At 34.8% G+C, this 23,549-nt stretch overlaps 3 protein-coding genes across 3 annotated transcripts; 1 reads left to right on the forward strand and 2 right to left on the reverse strand.

The window, feature by feature from the left end:
• The first annotated feature begins 3,472 nt into the window (after window positions 1–3,472).
• On the forward strand, window positions 3,473–4,754 carry LOC103500268 (uncharacterized). Its single transcript, XM_008463513.2, has 2 exons — window positions 3,473–4,099; window positions 4,608–4,754. Exons 1-2 carry the CDS (start codon window positions 3,473–3,475, stop codon window positions 4,680–4,682), a joined length of 702 nt encoding a protein of 233 aa, XP_008461735.2. The 3' UTR covers window positions 4,683–4,754.
• A 5,161-nt stretch (window positions 4,755–9,915) lies between these two features.
• On the reverse strand, window positions 9,916–12,020 carry LOC127151468 (calreticulin-3-like). The gene is made up of 9 exons (XM_051091356.1): window positions 11,908–12,020; window positions 11,778–11,825; window positions 11,526–11,612; window positions 11,387–11,444; window positions 10,929–10,996; window positions 10,612–10,707; window positions 10,365–10,421; window positions 10,160–10,269; window positions 9,916–10,040 (listed from the first exon to the last, which is right to left on the reverse strand). The coding sequence occupies exons 1-6, from the start codon at window positions 12,001–12,003 to the stop codon at window positions 10,657–10,659; spliced, it is 408 nt and encodes a 135-aa protein (XP_050947313.1). The 5' UTR covers window positions 12,004–12,020; the 3' UTR covers window positions 9,916–10,040; window positions 10,160–10,269; window positions 10,365–10,421; window positions 10,612–10,656.
• A 2,323-nt stretch (window positions 12,021–14,343) lies between these two features.
• LOC107991848 (uncharacterized mitochondrial protein AtMg00810-like) lies at window positions 14,344–14,694 on the reverse strand. The gene has a single exon (XM_017047243.2). It carries the CDS (start codon window positions 14,692–14,694, stop codon window positions 14,344–14,346), a length of 351 nt encoding a protein of 116 aa, XP_016902732.2.
• Window positions 14,695–23,549: the final 8,855 nt, after the last annotated feature.

A 23,549-nucleotide genomic window follows, 5' to 3' on the forward strand; every position in this document is an offset into this window, starting at 1 on the left:
CCTGTCTTCTTCACTGTTATCAGAGAGTACTTCGACATAAGTTTTCCTTGGTGTCTCAGAGTCCGAAGAGGAAATGTATCTTGTCTCATGCTTCTCTTTATAGTTTGATCTCTGTCTTTTTGGAACCCAGTCAGCCGAGAATGTGATGAAAGATAAGAATGATTGCCATCCTTTTTTATCTGGTCCTTCTGGAACTAGGATACTGCATTTTCTGCCTTTGTTGTCAATCCTGAATATTTCTATTGTATTTCTAGCTTTGTATTTGTTTTTTGTTTTTCTTACCTACATGCATTTATCAACTTGTCTTCTTCCCACAAAAAAATGTTTGCTTGATGGTGTTTTCAGCAGTGCTCTGAAGCACTTCCTTACCCATTCTGAAGTTTCTAGAGTGATATCCATTGAGAAGGACTCATGGTGATAGATTTTTGTAACCACATTTTGAGGTATTTTGTATTGCTATCTTGTGAAAGGAGGAACTCTTTTCTCCCAAACATGTCTTATCACAACCCTATCATAACCCTTCCCTCAAACACATCTTATCATAAAACTACCTTTTTTAAATCCTTCTCCCAAACACATGTTATGATAAAACTATGTTTATCGTAACAATAGTTTTATCATAACCCTAACCCTTCCATAACCCAACCCTACCCCCAAACGACCCCTAAAAGTTAGAAAGAGCAATTAAGTTGTGTCAAAATTGTCAAAAAAAAAAAAACTTGGAATTGATTCTTTTTTTTTTTTTTTTTTTTTAATTTTCACATGTTTGGTAAAATCAGTATAAGAAATTAGATCCGTACCACAGACTTATTTACTATTGAAAAGTGGTAAAAATAAAATAAAATTCCAACCCACGTGACACACTTTCACATACACCTAATAAATCTTATACACATGATACACTTTGATACACCACAAATCACACGATAAACTACTAATAATATACACTTGATACACTATTGATACACTTGATAATATACGTGATATATACTTGACATACACTTGATACACACTTGACGATGCACGTGATATACACTTGATATACATTTGGTACACATTTGATATACTTGAGATATCAAATATTTGGATTTATAATAAAAGATTTTGAATTAGAGGATTGAGAAAAAAAATATAAAACTACAGATACGGAAAATTATACCAAAAATAATCTACACACTAAAATCAATCTATATATTATGACCCAACTATAATAACTTATGACCTATAATATTCACTCATTAACCTAAACACCTACTAAAAATGTATTTCACGGTTTTTTACTCTAAAGTTGATTAAGATCAACTTGTTTACAAAAATGCACATTGCTTTATTTACTCAAATATCATTAGGCATATTTACTCAATTGTCAATAAATTAAAAACCTTAAATATTTTGTCATGCATTTTCAACATTTGTGTATATAAATATTTGTATATATTTAGTGTACAAGTGTATATCCTATTTATTAAGTGTATTAGGTGCATCAGTTGTATCACTCGGGCTGACCTTGCTTTCTTGGCCGCCATGTTTTGGAAAATGAGAAAAGTGTGTGACAAGCTTGCAAAACCCTGAACTCAAATTGACATCCATTTTCCTTCTTCATTGCTTAATAGAAGTATAATTTGACTTGTGAGATAAACGTTAAGAATCTCATATTGAAAAGAAAAAAAAAAAAGAATTCAAACTCTTTTGTAAGATAGTTGTGCTACTCCTCTCTTAATGTCAATTGGTTTTTATATGAAATTTCATATTGTCTAATATCTTATTAGAGTCCATAAATCCAAAATGTATATTTAGTCTAATCAAAAAAGAAATTGGGTATAATTTTGGAAGACATGTTGAAAATTCTATGTTGAAACCCAAGAAGTTTAGAGTTGATTGCATCGGTTGTTGCAATAAAATTCAACATTAATGTTGGGATGATTGACTTTTGAGGTTGCAATATTGTCTTAATCATTGATACTTTGTAAAAGTTTTGGTACAATTAAATTTGGGGTAGTTGCAAATGTAGCAATTATATTCAAAATAATTAAGTATATAGCAACATTTTAAAAAAATTGCAAATATAGCAAAATTTGTCAAAATCTATCAATGATAGGAGCCTATCACCGATAGACCATGTAGCAAATGTTGGTCTATCACTGATAAACCATAGGAGTCTATCAACGATAGAAGTCTATCATCGATAGATTTTGCTATATTTGTAATTTGTTTAAAATGTTGCTACTTAATTAATAATTATTCTAACAATTACTATCCATTTTAATTACCCATTAAATTTACCATAACTTGTGCAATGTGGCAATATATTTATTTTTTATTAGGTGAAATTTTCGACATGGCTTTTCTGGATGATTTTTCAATAAAAAAAAAAAAAAAGAAAAAAGAAGAGGTCGAAATTAGGTACTCAAGATAATCAATTAAGTTGAGACATCTATACCGAAGTATTATTTTCCCTTCTCAGATGATGCCTCTTTAACCATTTAGAGATCGTGTTCTAATATTTGGTTATTGGACAAATATTTAATTAGAATCATAGACTATAATACCATATTAGATGACAAAAATTTTAATCTCAAAATCAATTGACATGTGTATCAAAAATAAATGTTTTGAGGTCCCTATTTTCTATTTTTAAATTAAACTTATAGTAACTTATCAACTTATTGAGGTATAAGATCAAGATTGGTTCAACAATCTCTTATATACTCGCTTCCTTTGTGAATGTACTTCTTTTTATTGTTTATTATATATAAAACAACAACCAAACTAGAAAACAAAAGAATGAATGGTATATAAAGTATAGTTCTTTTATTTTCTTTTTTGAGTTCAACATGCGCAGGTGTGGTGAATTAAATCTTTTAGGCTATAATCTTAATTTAATCAATTGTGTACTTAAGTTGAATCATCGTTCGTAAAAATATTGGTTTATTAATTTAATTATTTATTAAAAATATTAGTTTATCAATTTAACTATTTACTTAGAATTTATCGTTTTGATAGTTTCTCTAGAAGGTTCATTAAAAATATTGACGTTTCCATAAAATTGAGAAACCTTTCGAAATGTCATCATTCGTCAACATCCACATTTAAAGCTGTTGAAAATATGCACTAGAAAAACATAATTATTAGTGGACGGGGATCGAGATAGACTAAAAGAACCGCACCACAATTATTAATATTTTTTTTTTAATTTAAGAAATTACTGAGAGACTAAAAATCAACTATTAGTTTCTTATCGATTAAAAAAAAATAGACAGAATTATTTAAGCATTTAATTTTTCCCATAGGAAATTGATACATTTTCTATTGGACATATCAATCAGGGCGCTGAATGTGAAGCTATGCAAAATTCTAATCGTCAACACTACATAAGTACATATATACACTACCACACAAATGAACCCAAATAGGTTCCAAATAAAACAAAATTTCATATAATCTCAAAACTTTGTCCTCAATAAACTAAAATATGGCAGGATCAGGTGGTGAAGTGAGATTAAAGCTTCTTATAGATTCAGAACAAAAAAGAGTTCTTTTCGGTGAAGCAGACAAGAACTTGATTGATTTTCTTTTCAATCTCCTTTCCCTTCCACTTGGGACTGTGATTAGGCTTCTGAAAAAACAAGGCATGGTTGGAAGCTTGGCTAATTTGTATGAGAGTGTTGAAGCTTTGAATGACACATATTTGCAGCCAAATCAAAGCAAAGACAACCTTTTAAAGCCTAAAGTTTCATTCTCTGCCTCTACCTTGCTTTTGCCAAACATCGAATCTTATGCTGACAAAAAGAAGTTCTACTTATGTGGTAATAGATGTGGTTATAACGTTGCTAGTAACCCTACGGCGGTTTGTCCGAGTTGTAGGAATGCAATGAGTATAGAATGTGCACTTGTAAATCCACCAAATGCAAATACACAGACAACACAAGATGTGGGAGACTTTGGAGGGTTTGTGAAAGGTGTGGTGACATATATGGTGATGGATGACTTGAGTGTCAAACCAATGTCTACCATTTCTAGTATTACTCTCTTGAACAAGTTTAATATCAAAGAAGTTGGTGCTTTGGAGGAAAAAGTCATCACTTTGGATGTTAATCGGGTATATTTTTTTATTTTTATTATAATTTGGTCAAATAGTTACATTTTTAATTTCTAAAAGCTTCTAGTTTGAGCGTCGTCTTGGGACAAAGAGTAGGTTAGCCTGATTAGAAATACTAAAGAAAATGATGATGACCGTAAAATAATACAATTGTGGGATGGAAGTTTTTGAAATAGTCTTAATTCTAGTTAATTGGAGAGTACCATACAAATAATATCCATTATTGAAGCGAAAGATAATTATTATAATCTTAAGAAAATCATTGCCCCAAATAGGTTTAATGTCAAGATTGAAAGTTGGTGACTTTATTAATTATACACTTTAAAAGTACATGAACTAACAGCAAATATTTTGAATGTACTTTCAAAAAATGTTTATGACATTTGCTTTTAGAGTGAGGCAGAATAAGAGAAAGGATAGATAGTTGTAGTAATCATTGTTTAATGTCAAGACTGTTATTTTGTTATATTTGATAGCATTTTGAATATGTTCTCTGCTGGTATGGTAGGGAGTAAAGCTGCTGAGGGCATCCCTGCAATCCAAGACTGTTCTCACTGATGTTTTCCTTGGAAGAAAGTTCTGATAATTTTACAATCCTTGTTAAAAAAAATTATTATTATTATGTGTTTTAAAATTTTATGACTGTATCAGCTCCAATTCCTATCAATTACTAATTATTATTGGAATGTTTTGCCTTGAAAGTTCAACCTAATGGAGTTGGGGGTAGTGCAATTAATCTTAAAAATTTAGTTAAATTATAATCTGTTTATCTAATTAATTAGAAAATGTGAATGCACCAGCATTATGGACAATTTAGTTGGAAAAAAATAATCGAATTTTCAAAGAAAAGTCCTCTAGCTTTTGGAACAATCGGAAGAGTATCTACAATCTGATCGGCATATGGTCAATCAGAAGCTCTCTACTCAAAAACTACACTCAAAGCATCATATCTCTCAATTTTAATGCTTTCTCTCACTAATAAATGGATTTAGACTACCCTCCAGCCTTCTTTAACTTCCTTAATCAATGAAATATTGTTATGGTTGATCCTTTACCGCCATAACAAAAATATCTTTCTCTAAAAAAATTAACTATAAAATTTATCTTGGTTTTTCAAACTTAAGACATATCTAGAAAAAAATAAGTTACCATTATGACAATTTTACAAAATGATTGGAAACCTAATAATTCTATTTATTATTGATTATTAATAATTAGTGTATGTTTTTAAGATAAATAACTATTATATGAAAATGTGGAAAGTAGATTAATAGTAAATGTAGAAAGAAATGTCTCTCATAAGCGTGCCGGAAAAGTTATGTTTTAGTTATTTAGTTCTTACTAATATATCAATTTCACTACAAGATTTTATAACATACACATGTAGTTTTTGAGTTTAATAAGATATAGGGAGCTCCCCGTTTCTGTTGTTATAAATAGAAAACCAAGAGGCAAGATACAACCAACAAGAGGTATTCGGCAAAGCGACCCCATATCTCCCTTTATATTTGTTATTGCTATGGATTACTTAAGTCGACTGCTGAAATCCTTAGAGGAACAAAACAAAATTAAAGGAGTCAAAATTAATGAGTATCTTAATCTCACCCACCTGTTATTTGTGGATGATATCTTGCTATTTGTCGAAGATCATAACGAAACTATGGAGAACCTGAAGTTTGCATTGAAACTCTTTGAAGCTGGCTTCCGGTCTTAATATAAACCTCCAAAAATCTACGATCTCTCTAATTAATGTGGGAGTTACAAGAACTTTGGAGATGACTGCAAAATGGGGTTTCACTTCACAATGCCGATAAGCTATCTGGGTGTCCCTCTTGGTGGTAAACCATCGACAAAGATTTTTTGGGAAGACATTTATGAAAAAATTAAAAAAACGCTAAGTAATTGGAAATATTCTTACCTGTCTAAAGGAGGTAAAATCACTGATTAACTTCACCCTTGCTAGCCTTCCAACGTATCAGCTTTTTATTTTTAAGGCCCCAAATTCTGTTTGCAGAAACATTGAGAAATATTGGAGAAGCTTCCTTTGAAAAAATTCTAGCGATAAGAAAAACATCCACCTTATTAACTGGGCTGTAATCACCTATCCTAAAGAAAAAGGTGGACTGGGTATTAGTAGAGTTAAAACATAAATTTTGCTCTGCTTTACAAATGGCTGTGGAGATTCATTACAGAATTTGACCCCCCTCTTAAAGCATATTATACAGGCCAAATATGAAAAAGATTTTTTAGGGGATATCCCTTCAAAAGGCAAATACAACAACCAAAGGTCTCATTGGACTTCCATCATCAAAGGGGTTGATTGGTTTATGAACCAGATTAAATGGAAGATAAATAATGGTGAAAGTCTTTCCTTTTGGCATATTCTTTGGCATGAAAACAACCCTATGAACTTATACAGACCAAGGCTTTCTGCTCTTACTACTGAAAAGGAGAGCTCCATTAATATGATGTGGAATGCAGTGGATGCAAATTGGAACTTATTCCCTAGAAGGCCTCTCAGAGATTTTGAAATACAACAATGATATGAATTAACTGCATCCTTCCCTACTCCTCTTCAAAATCGCGGATAAGACTTTCTGTAAATTCAAATGGTATTTTTTCTGTCGCCTCTGTTAAAGCACCCATTCATGAAGAAGCCCAAAGAGAAAACACTAATATAGACCCAGCTATTTACAATAACCTTTGGAAAGTTAGCATATAAAAAAAAATGTAAATTCTTCATTTGGTCTCTTATACACAAACGCATCAATAATGCTGAGAATCTACAAAAAAAAAAGACTTCCAAATTGGAGTCTAAAACCATCATGGTGTATCCTATACAAGGAAGCTGACGAAGATATAAACCATTTGTTTTCCTTCTGCTCTTTCAGCCTTTACATTTGGGACTCTATGACTCTGAACTGGCCGAATGTTGATGTTCAAAATACGACTGCCCTTTGTAAGTACATCTATCTTTCTAAACAAAAATCAAAGAAGAACATTATTCGTTTCAACTTGGTTGTTGTCTCTCTCTGGCTGATTTGGAAAGAAAGAAATAGCAAAATTTTCAACGACAAGAAAAAAAACTCCGACTGAAATATGGGAAGACATCCGCGTGCTTACTGGCCTCTGGACTATTAGATCTTGAAAGTTCTATAACTACACTGCTGGCACCATTGCTCTTAATTTAAATGCTTTCTGTTAACCTTTCTTTTGGGTTATTCGGGCTTATCTCTAGCCTCTTTTGTATCGTTCTCTCGTCTTCGTGTACTCCCTTTCTTATAATTAATGAAGTCGGGATGATGATGGTGCTAAGGGGGTGTTCACCTAGTGGAGATGCCCAGTGCACCTACTGACCCAATGTATCTTTTCAAAAGAAAAAAAAAAGATATAGTATATGCGTACATATATGTACACATAGTCCATCCCATAATGACAAAGAAAGATAAGTACATGTATGTACACTAGCAAACTTTCTTGCTGTTAAATCGCTGTGAAATCTTTCAGATTTATAGATATTATATAATTTGTAATATATGTTTTAATTAAATACTAAACCAACAATTTTCAATGCAACGTTGGTTTGTCGAATCTGTAGTTTTTGAGTTTAATATCATTTGATATGCATTACCACAATCCATCCATAATGACAAAGAACAGTTAAGTCTTCTATTGTGAATTTCTTTCGAGTTTTGAGTTTTTTTTTTCTTTTTACGACGAAACGATAGAGAAGTATAGCAAATAGGAGATTCCAAAGGAGCTCCTTCTGTACTCCACTCTCTGCTTTCATTAAGAAAAGTTGCATGTTACATGGTAATAATATTACAAAGGACTAGAGAAAAGCGCCATAAAACATTAATTCACTAGAAGAAATTTGGCCTTTAATGTCGGTTTAAAACCGACATTAAAGGGCTTTAATGTCACTTGGCAACCGACATCTTTGCGAGCGTTATTAAAGGCCTTTAATGTCGGTTGGGCTTTAATGTCGGTTTAAAAACGACATTAAAGGTCCCTTTAATGTCGGTTTAAAAACGACATTAAAGGCCTTTAATGTCGGTTTTCAACCGACATCTTTGATAGTGTTATTAAAGCCCTTTAATGTCGATTGGGCTATGATGTCGTTTTAAAACCGACATTAAAGAGGCCAATAATGTCAGTTTAAAACCGACATTAAAGACTTGTTGTCCATTTTTAGAAATTTATATTTATTTAATTCTTGTATTATCGTCCATTTTTTATAAACCAACATTGAATCCATATAGATAAATATTTTTTCTCGCTCTAACGAATCAATAAAATTAATATTATTTTAGAAACTATAATATTTATCTTTTACATTTGTATACACAAAATGAAAACTTAATATTGTGTTTATATATACATTCTACAACAGTATATGAAAAAAGATCCTAATACAAGACGTAAATAAGAAAAATTCTACACGTCTTCTCAATCTTCAATCTTCAACCTTCAATGATCGCCTGGCTATCTACACAATTGCTCAACTTTCAACCCGATATAACTTCAATCATTCTACAAACAATACCAAAACAAAGCTAAACGTGAGGTATTTAAACATTGAGGTAGAATATATGCATCTAATAAGTAGTTAAATTCACTTATTAATCACATCAAAATAAGGAGATTAGGTAGAAAAAAGAACTCGAAATATAACGTGATCCTATATATGTAACTCCAAAAGTCCAAGATGAACATAGAAATTAAAGAAATTGCAAACTAATTAAACCCAAAATTTACTAACTCCAAAGACTAAAATTAACATATAGAGATTAAAGACATTGCAGATGAACTAAACCCAAATTTTACTGACTCCAATGTCCAAAATTAACTTATAGAAATTAAAGACATTGCAAATGAATTAAACTCAAAGTTTAGTAACTTCAAAGTTCAAAGTTAACATAAAAATTAAAGAAATTGCAACATCAGCAATAACAAAGTTACCACTAGTACTCCTAGTCTGCATTGCCATTTTAGCATCATCCATAACAGCTCGTCCAACAATAGTAGCAGAAAAAATCCAAAAGAAAAAACACAACCCAGTATTGAGTACCATTTAGTTAGATTATATAAGGAAGTTGGTTTTTTGTGGAATATAAGACTAACGCTCCCTTTCAATGAGATTACAAGCATTTTTCCACAAAATGGATGCACACACAAACAGAAAAAATTCAAAAGAAAAACCACAACCTAGTATGCATAATCAACCACAAATAGACTGATGTTCCAAATTTCACAAGTCGAGCCTAAGTACAAATTTGAATCTAGAGATCCCTTTCAATTAAACTCGCAACTTCACCCACAGAGATCCCTTTCAATTAAACTCGCAACTTCAACCTACCAAACTTGCAGTAATGTCATAGCCCACATAAAAAAGAAACAAATGAAAAGGAGAAAAGTGAAAGAAAAATGGTACCTCAGAGAATGAAGCCCGAGTGGTGGAGAATGAAGAATGAAGAAAAGAGAAGAGCAGGGTTGTTCCTTTGAACTAATTTGAAGTTGGGACAAAATTTGAGTCCACCCATCTTCCTCCACAAAATATTCATCTTCTTTTCTAATATTTTCAATTTTTCAAAAAGGAAAAAAAATACAGAAATAAAAGTAAATCAGTATATAAAAAAAGAAACAATTCATCATACCAACTTAGTACTCCTTAGTATCTCAATTATCCTTCAAGATAACTAATGACAGCTTCTTTCTTCTAACGATGAAATTATGATATAGCTGAATCAATACAAGCTATAGTACGTATCTATGAACGTGAGGAGAAAAGATTTCTCAGTTGAAAGAGAGAAAGAGGAATATACCCGAAAGATAAAGAAGGAATTGGTGGTGTCATTCCAAAAATGGGCTGTTTATTATGAACCAAGTTTGGAACATCGCACTGTCCACATTCAACCAAAGCCTTCTCATTTTCCTTTACCTAAAATTTTCAAAGTATATGAACATATTACATTCTTAGAGGCTATTCAACAATATTAAATTACTTTAATTATTTTATATACAACATTGCAAATATATAAGACATAATTAATTTTATACCTTATTTGCTAGCTGCCTGTTCTCCTCTTGCAATGCCGCCTCCTATCTCTATGACGATAGTCTCGCTCCCTTCTTCTCTTTTCACCTTCCTCTCGAGCCCTTTGAGCCTCCTATATCAGATATACTCAATGTATATTAAAATGAAGAAATTAAGAATTCATGTTGTGTTATGTCATCGGGCAATGAAACCAACAAGACTTCTCACCTTTTCTTCCCTAGCCTTCCTTTCTTTTTCTGCTTCCTCAAAAGCTTCCTTTTCAGCCTGAAATTATGAACACATTGAATTGACAACTCATCATTCAAACATAACTACTATTCTATTATTTTTCTCTCTTCTTCCTCGTCGTAGATTTTCTTTTTCACATCTTGACAACTCTTCATTAAATCAAATATAAAGGCTCCTCCTACTTGAGACTGTCCAAAAAGAAATTTCCAGTAAATGAAATATATACCTCCTTATTTCTTGCAAACGTATCATCAACAACTTCCTTTGCATACTAGGGGTCATCGCATATCAAAATGTTGTCAAAAACTGATCCAGCTTTTACCTGCAAAATATTAATCCGTCATCAGACATTAAGCAGATGCTATGCAACATAGTTTGAAAGATCGGTTAGTGGGGACATTATTAAACTTCAACTAGAACACAGAACAAAACCATTGACAAATACAATAATTAACCAAAACACAAGAACGGGATTAATTTTAAATTTTACTCTGAATTAATAAACTTTTGGAAAGGGAAACAAAAACAAATCATGATGTCTACCTGCCAAACTTCAATGCCCATATACTTTATTGGTCTTAGCACGTAAAGATTAGGATCATCCTCAAACTCTGGATAAATAAAACAGCAAACGAAGAAAAAACATATATATATTAATATAGATGTCTTTTAATGAGGAAAAAAAATTGCAAAGTTGGGTAGCATATAAGATCGTTCTTAAAGGAGAACTCTAACAATTGAATAAAATAATAGCTCCAAAGAATCAACCTAGAATGACTATGAGGTCATGATTATGTATCACTAGTAACTAGTTTTACTGTTCTACCAGTTATCTAAAACATTGAAATAGACAGGTCCATTTTCAAGCAGTTTGATTTTCAAGCAGGCAATAGAAAAGCCTAAAAAATACATTTATTAAGGTTCCACATGAACGCTAAGGCACTGCTTTTGTCACAAATCGCTTCATCCATCTCTATCTGACCAGCTGACAAGAAACATACCTGGATTATCAATCCATGGAGTCTTCCATTTTCCCTTGTAATTGGGGTTCTTGATTTTCTGTATAGCATGCCATAAGATAAATGAGAACTTGTATAGAACACATCACAGTGAGCATATATAGGAAAGCACTTTAGTCACCTTACGCTTCCACGGTCCCTTGTATGCTGGATTTGGAACCTTGGGAGCCTTCCACATGCCATCCTCATCCTCGTCCCATGTATCAGGCTATTTAAGAAAGAGCAAAGAGATCAAGTACATCAAAAGAACAACTAATTTACATAGAAAAAGTTTTCCAACAAAATTTGTTAATACTAGATCTCGTCAGCAATTAGGGAAGGAAGAATGAAGACTTGATAAGACTACATTATGTATGCAAAATTAACAACAAACCTCTTTAGCCTTCGGATCAGGAATCTCGGCTGGGATTGAATCATATCCCTAAATAAAAGAATGAAAAATTCATTGAAAGCTATGAAATATAGCAACCTGCTACCATCAGGAAAAATGTGTCGCTAAATACCTCTGGTTTAACATCATTAGGATCTTCAATGTATTCTCTGTCATCCCAGTCAGCAGGCTGTAAGGTATAGGGAATTTTAGAAACTGTAAAATGCATATTTGCAAGGAAACTATTCGGCAGATGTTAGATAATAAACTATGAATTTTTATAGAAAGGTTACAAAATCATATGTAAACACAAACTTGATACAAGAAACTTGATATAAGAGATCAGAACTATGATCAGAATACTTGGATTGCTGCAACAGAGAGAACATGATCAAGAAAAAGTTAATATGCAAAAAACTTTCAAGATGAAAGAATATGAAAGCTTACCATCACTGGGAGGCTTTCCATAATTTTGTATTAACGCATCCAAAAATGAACTTTCCTTTTGAACGCACATCACTAATAAAAAACAAAACCAAGAATAGTTGCAACGTCAATATTTTCTAACAGACAAATAGTTGCAACAACTGGGAAGGACTTCTCAAAGCGCAAAATAAAAATAATAATAATAAAAAAAAAAGAAAAGGAAAACTTACCAAAAACAATGTTAATCGGGTTCATGGCGACCTGATTCTTAGCTGCATCATCGATTAAGCGCTCAGAGTCGATGAAAGCAACATACGACGGCGTCGTCCTATTGCCCCAATCGTTGGCAATGATCTCAACTCGATCCTGCTGCCACACACCGACGCAAGAGTACGTGGTTCCAAATCGATTCCGATCGCCGGACCTTCTCTTTTACTGACCATAGTAAATCTTCAAATCGTCGATGGAAAAAAGAATCTGCAAGAAAATTTGATTGGTGGCTGCAGAATTTAGGGTTAGAAGATTTCAAAGTTATAAGGAGGAAGAAGAGAGGAGGAGAATTTATATATAAACTTTTAAGGAAAAAGAAAAGGTAAAGTAAGAGAGAGAAAACTTGATTTTTACCAAATTAAAAAAATTAAAAAAATTACAAAGGGGCTTTAATGTCGGTTTTAAAAATGCGGACGTTTAATGTCGGTTTTAAACCGACATTAAAGATCCGCATTTTGAAAACCGACATTAAAGCCTATTTTTCATTTTTTCCACCCGACATTAAAGGCCAGATTTCTTGTAGTGATTTAGAAAGCTTAAAAGTTTAATGAAATTGTAGTTGGCTTGTAACCATAAAACAATTGATGTCTACTAGCTCACAACCCAATGAAATTGCAGATCTCTTCCCAAATGTTTATCGTACTTTTTTGTTTATCTCTAAAGATCCTGTTGTTCCATTCTTTCCAAATATATTTGATTATGCATTACTACCAACTCCACTTAGTTTGATTATGTTTTTTTTCACTTGTTTGCTTAAGTGAACATAAGGATATTTGTGAATTGCTTTTGAATTGAAATTCAATACTATCAAATATGATATCAAAGTCCACAAATCTCATCTATATTACCACAACAAAATTTGAGATCTTCGGAATCCAAAAGAGCGAGTCACCCTAAACTAAGCTATATGGCTAAATAAGAAATAAAAACCTAATTAGATATCAAATTGAAAGTTTTAAGAATCAAAACACAAAAATCAAATGATTTTATTTATGAGCACACATGGAGCACAAAACTTAGAATTCAATAATCACACATACATGTTGGACGTTGAAATGAAAAAGCTTAAGATCAAAATGGTCAACATTCTCCACATTCAACTCCTTCAAAACCGAAATGATGGACATAGTGGAACACGACATGGGCTTAACACAAATCATCCATCACCATGTACGTAACCGCGTTCCCTCCTTTCACATAACCTCCCACATCAGGCATTGATCACCCACTCCATGTACATAACTTGTTGGAGAAATTTTAAACACCTTATGGATACAGAAGCAAAAATTCAGCAGACCAAGTCAGAAAAACTACCTTCTTTTTCATATGTGAATAATCAATTAAAATGCTTTATTAAAGGCTTACAAAAAACTAATACTTACAAAAAATAAAAATCACGTTGTTGCACCACTTACCCACAAACTTAACCTGTTAACAGAAAATAAATTTAAAAAATATTAATTTAAATAATCACGTAATTTGAATCAGTCTTCAATACTCCCTCTTGATTCAAATTTACTAACACCCATCATAGCTCTAAAGTAACAGAACTTCTCCTTTGACCTTTTGTAAGAATATCAACCCACTACTCATGTGTGCTGCAATATGATAGAGAAACTTCTTCCTTTGCAACCAAACCACGAATAAAATGAAAGCAAATATCAATGTGCTTTGTCCGGCTATGAAATGTCGGATTTTTCGTCATTAAGATCGTTGCTTTGTTGTCCCAGAATATCACAGTTGCTCCATCTTGCTCATGTTAGAGTTCTATTAGCATTCTTCGCAACCAAATTGCCTGACATGCTGCTGAAGTTGCTGCAGCATATTCTGCTTCCGAAGATGATAAAGCAGCAATTGCTCATTTCTTCGAGCTCTAAGTAATAACTCCTGATCCTAAAGTGAAAACATTCGCTGAAACACTTCGCCTATCATCCAAGGAGCTCGCCCAATCACTCTCTGTGAACCCGCATAATTTGAAATCAGAAACTTTAGAGTACCAAATGCCATATTCTATAGTTCCAGCAATGTATCGCATAACCTGCTTTGCTGCGTCGAAATGATCCCTTGAAGGACATTGCATAAACCTAGAAATCACACCAATAGAATACGAAATATCATGACGGGTATGAGTTAGATAAATCAAGCCTCCAACAAAGCTTTTAAACTGATGCTTATCGACCATCTCTGCACCATCATTTTGTTGCAGCTTCTCATTCAAATTCATTGGTGTAGTTGCTAGTTTGCAATTGATCATACCAAATTTTTTGAAAAGATCCTTGGCATACTTCTTTTGTGAGATAAATATCCCACCATCAGTTTGACAAACTTCTAAGCCAAGAAAGAAATGTAGCAAACCTAAATCTATCTTCTCAAATTTATTTTTCATATGTGATTTGAACTCAACAACAAGAGATTTAAACGAACTAGTATAAATTATATCATCAACATAAAGACAAACAATGATGAAATCATTTTTACCTCCCTTTTTCACATACAAGGTAGGCTTATTTGCACTCCTTTTGAATCAATTTTGCTGAAAATATTCGTCGATTTGGTTGTATCACGCCCGAGGAGCTTATTTCAACCCATACAACGCCTTTGTTAACTTATACACCTTTTCTTCGCTGTCCTTTTTAACAAAACCTTCTGGTTGTTCAACATAGACTTCTTCTTGTAGTTATCCATTAAGAAAGGCTGACTTGACATCAAATCGATAGACCGACCATTGTTGTTGTGCTGCCAATGCTAGAACAATCCTTACGGTTTCGAACCAGCTACAGGAGAGAAAGTTTTCTCGAAATCAATACCATGTTGTTGTGCATATCCTTTTGTCACAAGACGAGCTTTGTGCTTCTCTAAACTCTCATCTGTAGCAAATTTCGTCTTATACACCCACTTCAAGCCAATTGCATTTTTTCCTTCAGGTAAGTCTACCATTTTCCATGTTCCATTCTTCTCAATAGCTGTCATTTCTTCCTTCATTGCTTGCTGCCATTCTTCTTTGCTTGCTGCCTCATCATAACACACTAAGTCAGAAACCATAAGAGCAAATTGAGAAGAATTATAGATATCTTCCATGGACCGAAACCTCTGAGATGGCAATTCATCAAATGTTTCATCATTACTTGATGGAGAGTGGTAACTTTGCGGTGTTAATGGAGCACTTGACGAAGGTGTTGAGGTAGGTGTTTCCATTGAGGATTCAACCACAGTTTGTTCTCCACCATTTGTCAATTGACCATCATCGGAATAAGTTGTCATGAATTGGCCGCATTTTTGACATTTCGTGCCACTTGTCGAACTAAAACATCAACACTAAATGGCAGTAAAACCACTATATAATATGAACATGTGTGTAATAAGTCTTTGGTTGTAAAGATGAAGGAGATTGGATTTGTAAAAGGCTTTGAATATGGGATTCATTGGCAGCGGTAGAGGCTTTCCTGAGAACCAGCTGCTGCTATGGGTTTGTGTGGCTTACTACTACTGGATACCAACTTAGCCATAGTTCCAACAGGAAGAGCAAGTATTGTGAAGAGGAAGTTCACAAGTTTCTGGTCAGCCTCAGCATATAGAATCTTCATCCTTTTTGTTTTGTCTATCACTACCTTCACACTTATCAATTTGCTTTGGCTTTGAGTTTGGATTTGGATAGACATGACTTCTCTGTTTGCAGTGTTATTAGGGTATGTTTTAATTCAATCTTTCTGCTCTTCCCCTTTAAACTCATTAAACAATCTTTTTTTTAATTATCTCTTCTCACAAGCTTATTTTTGGGCTCAATTAAATTTTAGTCCAAGTAAATAATATTTAATTAAACCAAAATAATTAATTTGATCCAATTATCATAATAAAGACCGGTGACATCATTAGAATTGTCCAATTTATTTTTAAATTTAAATTTAGTCCCAAATACAATTATTTTAGTAAATAACGTGGCAATTTGTAATTGGTTCCAACATTTCTTATTCAAAAAAAGTCCTGTTTAGAGATTTATGAACGTGTATGGGTGGGTGAATCTTGAAAAGATAAATTAAAAGTCCAAATATGAGCTTTTTTTTTTTTTTTTGCTTAATTTGACTTATCAAATTAATCAAACTATGAATCTAGTACATGAGTTTGAATTAAATTTGAAATAAAGGTTGGAATATGGTCGATCCTTAATTTAAGAAAAGTTTAAGGTTTTATCCTCAACTTACTTTGATTTGAGGATAAAAATTTAATGATTTCTTTTTCTTTTTTTATAAAATTTGGAACCATATTTTAATTTGAGACAAAGATGAGGTTTCTAGCATACCCTAATTTATCCTTAGATGCACAAAAATTTGGAATGACCAATTTAATTTTAGAATAAAATAATCAAATCTAATTTTGAGATAAATACGAGATCTCAATCTTAGGATATAGTTAGATTTATGACTCCAATTTATATTTGAGATAAAAATGGGGGTAAAATCTAAATTTTAATTTTAATTTGGGGGTAAAATCTAAATATTAAAATATTTAAATATGCTTAATTATCTCAAAAAGTGGAATTCAAAATTTTATTCCAAAATGACATAAGATAATTGAATTTTAATTTCATTTAAAAAATAAAAATTAAAAGTGTTTAAAAATATAATCTGAGATTTTATTTCAAAATAAAATAACATAAGATAATTGAATTTTAATTTTATTTTATTGTTTAATCATTCAAAATCCTCCTAGGAATTAGACTTGTTAGCCTTATAAATAGACTCATACCTTAATCATTTTTTCCTCATCAAGCAGAACAAAGGTATGACAGAAAAAACTTCTCTTCTCCCTATTTTTTTTTTCTTAACTTTTAAACTCAATTCTTTTTTATTTTTTTATTTGCAGGCATAGTAGCTGTTAATTTGTTGCACCAACTTGAAACTCTATCAAAGGTTAAGGCCCCCTTTCTTTCTTTTTCTTTTTCTTTTTTTTTTTTTTTTTTGTGCAAGCCTTTGAAGGTCCCATGCAAGTATACATGAGGTTACAGTCTCCTCGACGTCCTGCTTCTTTAACTCTCAGCTTCTGGTTTGTTCATGATAAACGATGCAACTCTATCATAACGCCATGTTGCTTCTTGGGGTTTGTTCATGATAAACGATGTAACTCTATCATGACGACTTTATACTTCTTGGGGTTTGTTTATGATAGACAATGTAATTTTATCATGACGCCCTGTTGCTTCTTAAGGTTTGTTCATGATAGACGATGCAACTCTATCATGACACCCTACTGATTCTTGGGGTTTGGTCATGATAGACGATGCAACTCTATCATGACGTCCAACTGCTTCTTAGGGTTTATTCATGATAGACGATGCAACTCTATCATGACGTCCAACTGTTTTTTAGGGTTTGTTCATGATAGACGATGCAACTCTATCATGATGTCCTGCTGCTTCTTAGGGTTTTTCCATGATAGATGATGCAACTCTATCATGAGGTCCTGCTGCTTCTTAGGGTTTGTTTATGATAGACGATGCAACTCTATCATGACGCCCTGCTCCTTCGTCGACGTGTGGGATTTGTTCAAGATAGATGATGCAACTCTATCATGACGCCCTGCTGCTTCTTAGGGTTTGTTCATGATAGACGATACAACTCTATCATGATGTCTTGCTGCTTCTTAGGGTTTATTCGTGAGGACAATGCAACTCTATCATGACGCCCTACTCTTTGTCGACATCTAGAGTTTGTTCATGATAGACGATGCGACTCTATCATGACGCCCTTCTTCGTGCACTTTGCTTTCATATATTATTTGTTCCAAGATCGTGTCATCAGCACTAACTTGCTTCTGGTGATCTTATTTTACAGAACGATGGTTTACTTCACAGAACAATTCTTGTCTGGAGTCCGACACCTCGTAGTACTTTCTGATAAAAATCAACCAAGAGAAGATGGACTTAGTCTCCTTATGAAGAAGCCATTGGCTGGCTTTTTTGCAGATCATTGGCCACGCTTAGACAACAACTCAAACTTCTGTGGAAAATGGATAATGCGTGCCAAAATAATGAGCTAACCAGCTATGGACGTAATGCATGAAAAAGTGAAAGTCCATGCGTCCTATCGGATTGGAGGCTTTGGTTATCAAACCTAGCCCATGATATATGTTCACCAAAACTGGAACTGCAAGACTATAAATAGTGCTAGCGGCCATTAAGCTTGCAACCCTTAAATACTTCGGGGTGAAGAAATTATCCTTTCTGTTGAAATATAAAAAGGCACAACCAGTAATATAAGAAGGTAGCTAAATATGTTTCATCCTTCAGATTGTCTCTGATTCCAAGTTCTGTAAACAACATGTTCTCCCTAGAGGACCATTTACGAGCTTGGATCTTCAAACCATTAGGGTTCTGAGTAAATTTAGAGCGCGACACCTTCTTTTATTTTCGTGTGGTTGTCTTATCATACCTTTTAGACCTAAGGTATCAAAACGAAATCCATGAGCTAATAGTCACTTAGGAGTCATTCTTAAAGGATGTTGCGCGATCATTTCTCTCCATATAAACTATTGAATAATACGCTTGGAAAAGATATTGACAGGTCGTCAGAAGATCTCGTGAGGAGGTTAATTCTTTAAAAGAAGGATCATTTCCTCGTAGAAATCTCCCTTAATGGGAAGACCCTCAAAAGACCATAGGTCTCACAAAGAAATGGATAACTTGCCCGCCATAGTATGAAGAGTATTAGTCGAAGGCAGGTCTATTTATTTTGGCGAATATGAGGCGCGAGAACTTATCCATAATGGTGTAGGAATTCAGTGGCACGCTAACCTCCAGAACAGGAATAAACATGAACGCATGGTTGATACCCATGATTCATCGTTTCTGCAGACTTCTTATTTCACGAACATGCGTTCTTGCTACTTGTCCTCTCACTGTGAAAATACCTGGATCATAACATCATACAGTCCGTATCGATTTGGATGACAATTTGGCTTTTACAGGATATCCCTAATGATATAGGGGGCATGCCACCTGTGATCACATTGGATAATATATTATATCATTAGAGAATATGTAAGAGGCGTAACCCTTTATCTAAGTTATACTTATCCGCCCGTTCGTTATAGCCTTGCAAGTATGTGATGCAGCGATTTACAGACTAGTGGGCCACAAGGCACGAGACCTATTTTGAGGATAACAGACACCATTTGGTGTGTAGTGTCATTCCTCCCCCTTCATAGTCCAAACTGAGGGAGAAACCTGGGTAATAAAGAAATTCGTTTGGTTGAGGCAATGGCTGCTACTCTCGAGGAAGAGGTAAAGAAGTATAAAGATGAGAGCGATAGCAGCAAAAGTGATCGTCATTGGAAGAGACCTTTGAAGAAAGTGAAGGTATCAGGCGATGATCCCGACGGAAGGGGTTCAAGTGCTTTAGGAGTCCTTGATGTTCCACCACTGGTTTTCACATTTTCCTTTCTTGAACTTTTTTTTTTTGTTCATCTTCTTCACAAATGATTTATTAATTGTTTACTTCTGCAGTTATCTTTGAACGATCATCTTGAAAGCCTTATATAGCTAGGCAGCGATGAATCTTTGACGGGACCTCATGTAGTTGATTTGGCCTCATGAATCTTTGACGGGACCTCGAAGACCCCCGTCTCTAAACCAGCCGAATAGTCCTTATGTCCATCTACTCTTCTCAAGGAGATTATCGAGGCAAGATGACAGTGGGAGGAAAAGACATTTGGAGTCCTCCATCCAAAGGAGATGTTTGCCCTAAAGCACCCTTACAGAAGGTCAGCTTGACACATGCTTCCCTTAACTTTTTTTAATCGCCTTTAGACACTTCTAATAGACAGACTACGAGAAATCCTGAGCCTTCTCAATGAGTTGGTGAAAAGGTGGTTTCAAACTTCTTCAAGAAAACAGCCTTATGTGTGATGGAGGATATTCAAGATAAGATCATGTGAACTCCTTTTGAATATATCCTAAGACTTAGGCTAGAAATAGTAATTGTAACGACCCAACTTTCCGGACTAAGCTGAGGTCACTACCAAATACCAAAACTCGACCATTCAACATAAAATTCAAAACGGACCGGTTACGATTCATTAAATGAATTAGAAACATTACAAAAAGACAGTTTCGGGCCCTATTTTAAATCAATCATAAAAGTCTCAAATAAAAACTCAAGTCATCAGTTCAAAATCACAAGTCAAATATTCTGACAAAAATACATAGCGGAAGCGATAAGAAAACCAGACGCGTCCATATGGCCTTCACGCGTCCTTCCTGCCTCTCGCCGGTCTGCCCCTCGCTGTGCCCTTACCTGAAAAGTTAAAGAAGAGAAAAAGGGTGAGTATAAACATACCCAGTAAGGGACCCACTACTGGGCCCGTTAAGGGACAACAGTTAACTTTCTATTCGGGGGTACCCTACATAACAGTCTAGTGGTTCCGTAGAACGCACATATCAGTCTAGTGCTCCCGAAGGATGCACATATCAGTCTAGTGCTCCCGAAAGATGCACATATCAGTCTAGTGCTCCCGAAGGATGCACACATCAGTCTAGTGCTCCCGAAGGATGCACATATCAGTCTTGTGCTCCCGAAGGATGCACAGATCAGTCTAGTGCTCCCGAAGGATGTACACATCAGTCTAGTGCTCCCGAAGGATGCACATATCAGTCTAGTGCTCCCGAAGGATGCACATATCCGTAAGGCACACTACCCCATAGATGAAGCTAACCGTTACCCCTCAGTCCATACTAAACCGTCTACAACAGTCACACCCCAACGGCATTCATATTACAATTCCGCCATAGGCTTTGTCAGTCAGATAGTATAGGTTTAAACAACTACACCCTCAGTTGCTATACGCATCACCAATTCGCACACCATTAGGGAAAACCCTAGACCCAATCAACTAACCAACCAAAACCGGACTCACTGTCCTTCCCCGTCCAAACTCCATGATCAACATCCAGACCAATGATTACTACATACTGAACCGTAACTTCAAGGTCCATCAACATAAAATCCCAATCTACAATTAGAAGTCACAGTACCTTTACATCAGACAAAATATAATAACAGTGCTTAACAGTCAACACACATACAGTTATTCAGTACAGTCACTAACGTGTAATCCTCTGTGGATTACTACGTTTTCAGCCTCGATCCGAGGTCCAGTAGTAGGAAAACCCTTACCTGAAACTTGGTTAAGCCCCTCGATCGAGTCCACGCTCAACGGATCCACCTAACGAAGACACGAAGGTTTTTAATCGATAATACTAGTAGAATTCATTCTAAATGGTCCTAAGCAACATCCGTTGACTTACCCAAGGAGAAGGAAGCTATCTCCAAACAAGCCTGCCGCGGGACCCGAGAACTTAAGCGTCAACTCCTTACTACCTTCAAGGGAGAAAAGTAGGGTCATATCTTATTCCAATATTCAAACTCGAATCGGATGTAGCAACATTAGGGAATTCATCGAAAACAATCCTTACCGAAGACTCACCGTGGCCCGGAGTGAAGGAAGGGAGGCTTAGGTGGCTCAGTGAAACAAGGAGCTCGGCTTGGCTTGAAGGCGTTCGGTTCGGCTCGGCTCGGCTTCGACTCAACTCGGCTCGCGGCTCGGCTCACGGCTCGGTCCTCGGCTCAGCTCGGCTCGGCTTCGACTCAACTCGGCTCGCGGCTCGGCTCGCGGCTCGGTCCTCGGCTCGACTCGCGGCTCAGCTCGGATCGCTACTCGGCTCGGCTCGCGGCTCGCGGCTTGGCTCGGATCGCTACTCGGCTCGGCTGGGTTTGCTTGTGGGTCGCGGCTCGGCTGGAAATGGGTCTCGGGTCGGGTCAGCTTGGAAACGGGTTCTCGGGTCGGCTTCACTTCACGGCTCGGTGTATTCCTTCCTCCTTCCGGCAACGACGGCGCTCCCCTCTGTGTTCTGTCTGCGTCGGAAACACGAGATGAGAACGGAGAGGCTGCCGGCGGTGGCAGAAACGAAGAGAGAGAGAGACGTCGGCTGTAGGTGGACGGCAGACGGCGCGACGTGCGGATGGTGGCTGCGGTGAACGACCGGTGAAGCTAAGAACGCCGACGGAGATGGAGATAGGGACAGAGGACGGAGACGGAGAGGATGGGTGGCGAAGAGACGAAGGCGGCCAAGGAAATCGTCGGGTGCAGCACGGATGGCTGTCGGCGAGGAAGGGAGAAGAAGAAGAAGAAGATGGATGGGGGGGGCTCGCGCGGCAGTAGGGTTCCTCTCCTTTTTTTAAAAAAAAAAAATATATATATATATATATATATATATATATATATATATATTTATATATTTTAAGTTAAGGAATTTAATAATAATAATAATATTTTAAAATAATAATAATAATAAATAAATAAAATATTATTAAATGTATATATATATTAACTTTACAAATTCTAATTAATAATAATAATAAACCAAATATTATTATATATATATGTATTAACTTTTATATAATTAATTAATGATAATAATAATAAATAAAAGATAATATTGATATTAATTTATATATAAAGGTTATAATAAACAATAATGATAATAATAATATAGTTACTATTATATTATTATTATATAAATTTACAACCCTAAATTCCAGAATTTCAAAAATAAATCCTAAATTTAAGATTCCCTAAAATTAAATAAGGCGGTAAAAGCTTACCTCGAAAATTTGGGGCGTTACAGTAATGGTTCTCTTGGAGATTGAAAAGATCCATGCAGATGGCTTGACTCTTCTTGAAGAGTATCTAAATAGTTATCTTAAGAGGGTAGGTAATTTCAACGATGTGCAATCGTCATATTTTGCACAATTGTTGTCAACAGATAAAACTCGTCAATTAGATGAGAAGACATCTGCTGTCAAGGAAGCTTTAACTTTGATGGAACAACTACGAGGGGATGCCAGAGTTATTCAGGAAAGAGCCACGCAATTATCTTTAGAAAAGAAGGAACTGGAGAGGAGACTTCAGAGCATAAATGTTGAGTTTAAACAACTGTTGATCTTATCTTGTGAGAAAGCAAAGGCTATAGACCAGCAAGAACTAGAAGCAGCCAAGCTCCAAGATGAAGTTGACACCTTTGAAAGC

This window comes from Cucumis melo, chromosome 10 (assembly GCF_025177605.1).
Source record: "Cucumis melo cultivar AY chromosome 10, USDA_Cmelo_AY_1.0, whole genome shotgun sequence".
NCBI lineage: Eukaryota > Viridiplantae > Streptophyta > Magnoliopsida > Cucurbitales > Cucurbitaceae > Cucumis > Cucumis melo.

Coding starts and splice junctions, on each gene's coding strand:
- LOC103500268 (XM_008463513.2), top strand. CDS start 3,473: ATGGCAGGATCAGGTGGTGAAGTGAGATTAAAGCTTCTTATAGATTCA. Junction 4,100..4,607: donor TCACTTTGGATGTTAATCGG/GTATATTTTTTT, acceptor CTGGTATGGTAG/GGAGTAAAGCTGCTGAGGGC.
- LOC127151468 (XM_051091356.1), bottom strand. CDS start 12,003: ATGCATTTTACAGTTTCTAAAATTCCCTATACCTTACAGCCTGCTGAC. Junction 11,445..11,525: donor AGGGACCGTGGAAGCGTAAG/GTGACTAAAGTG, acceptor CATGCTATACAG/AAAATCAAGAACCCCAATTA. Junction 10,708..10,928: donor TGGGCATTGAAGTTTGGCAG/GTAGACATCATG, acceptor AATATTTTGCAG/GTAAAAGCTGGATCAGTTTT.
- LOC107991848 (XM_017047243.2), bottom strand. CDS start 14,694: ATGAATTTGAATGAGAAGCTGCAACAAAATGATGGTGCAGAGATGGTC.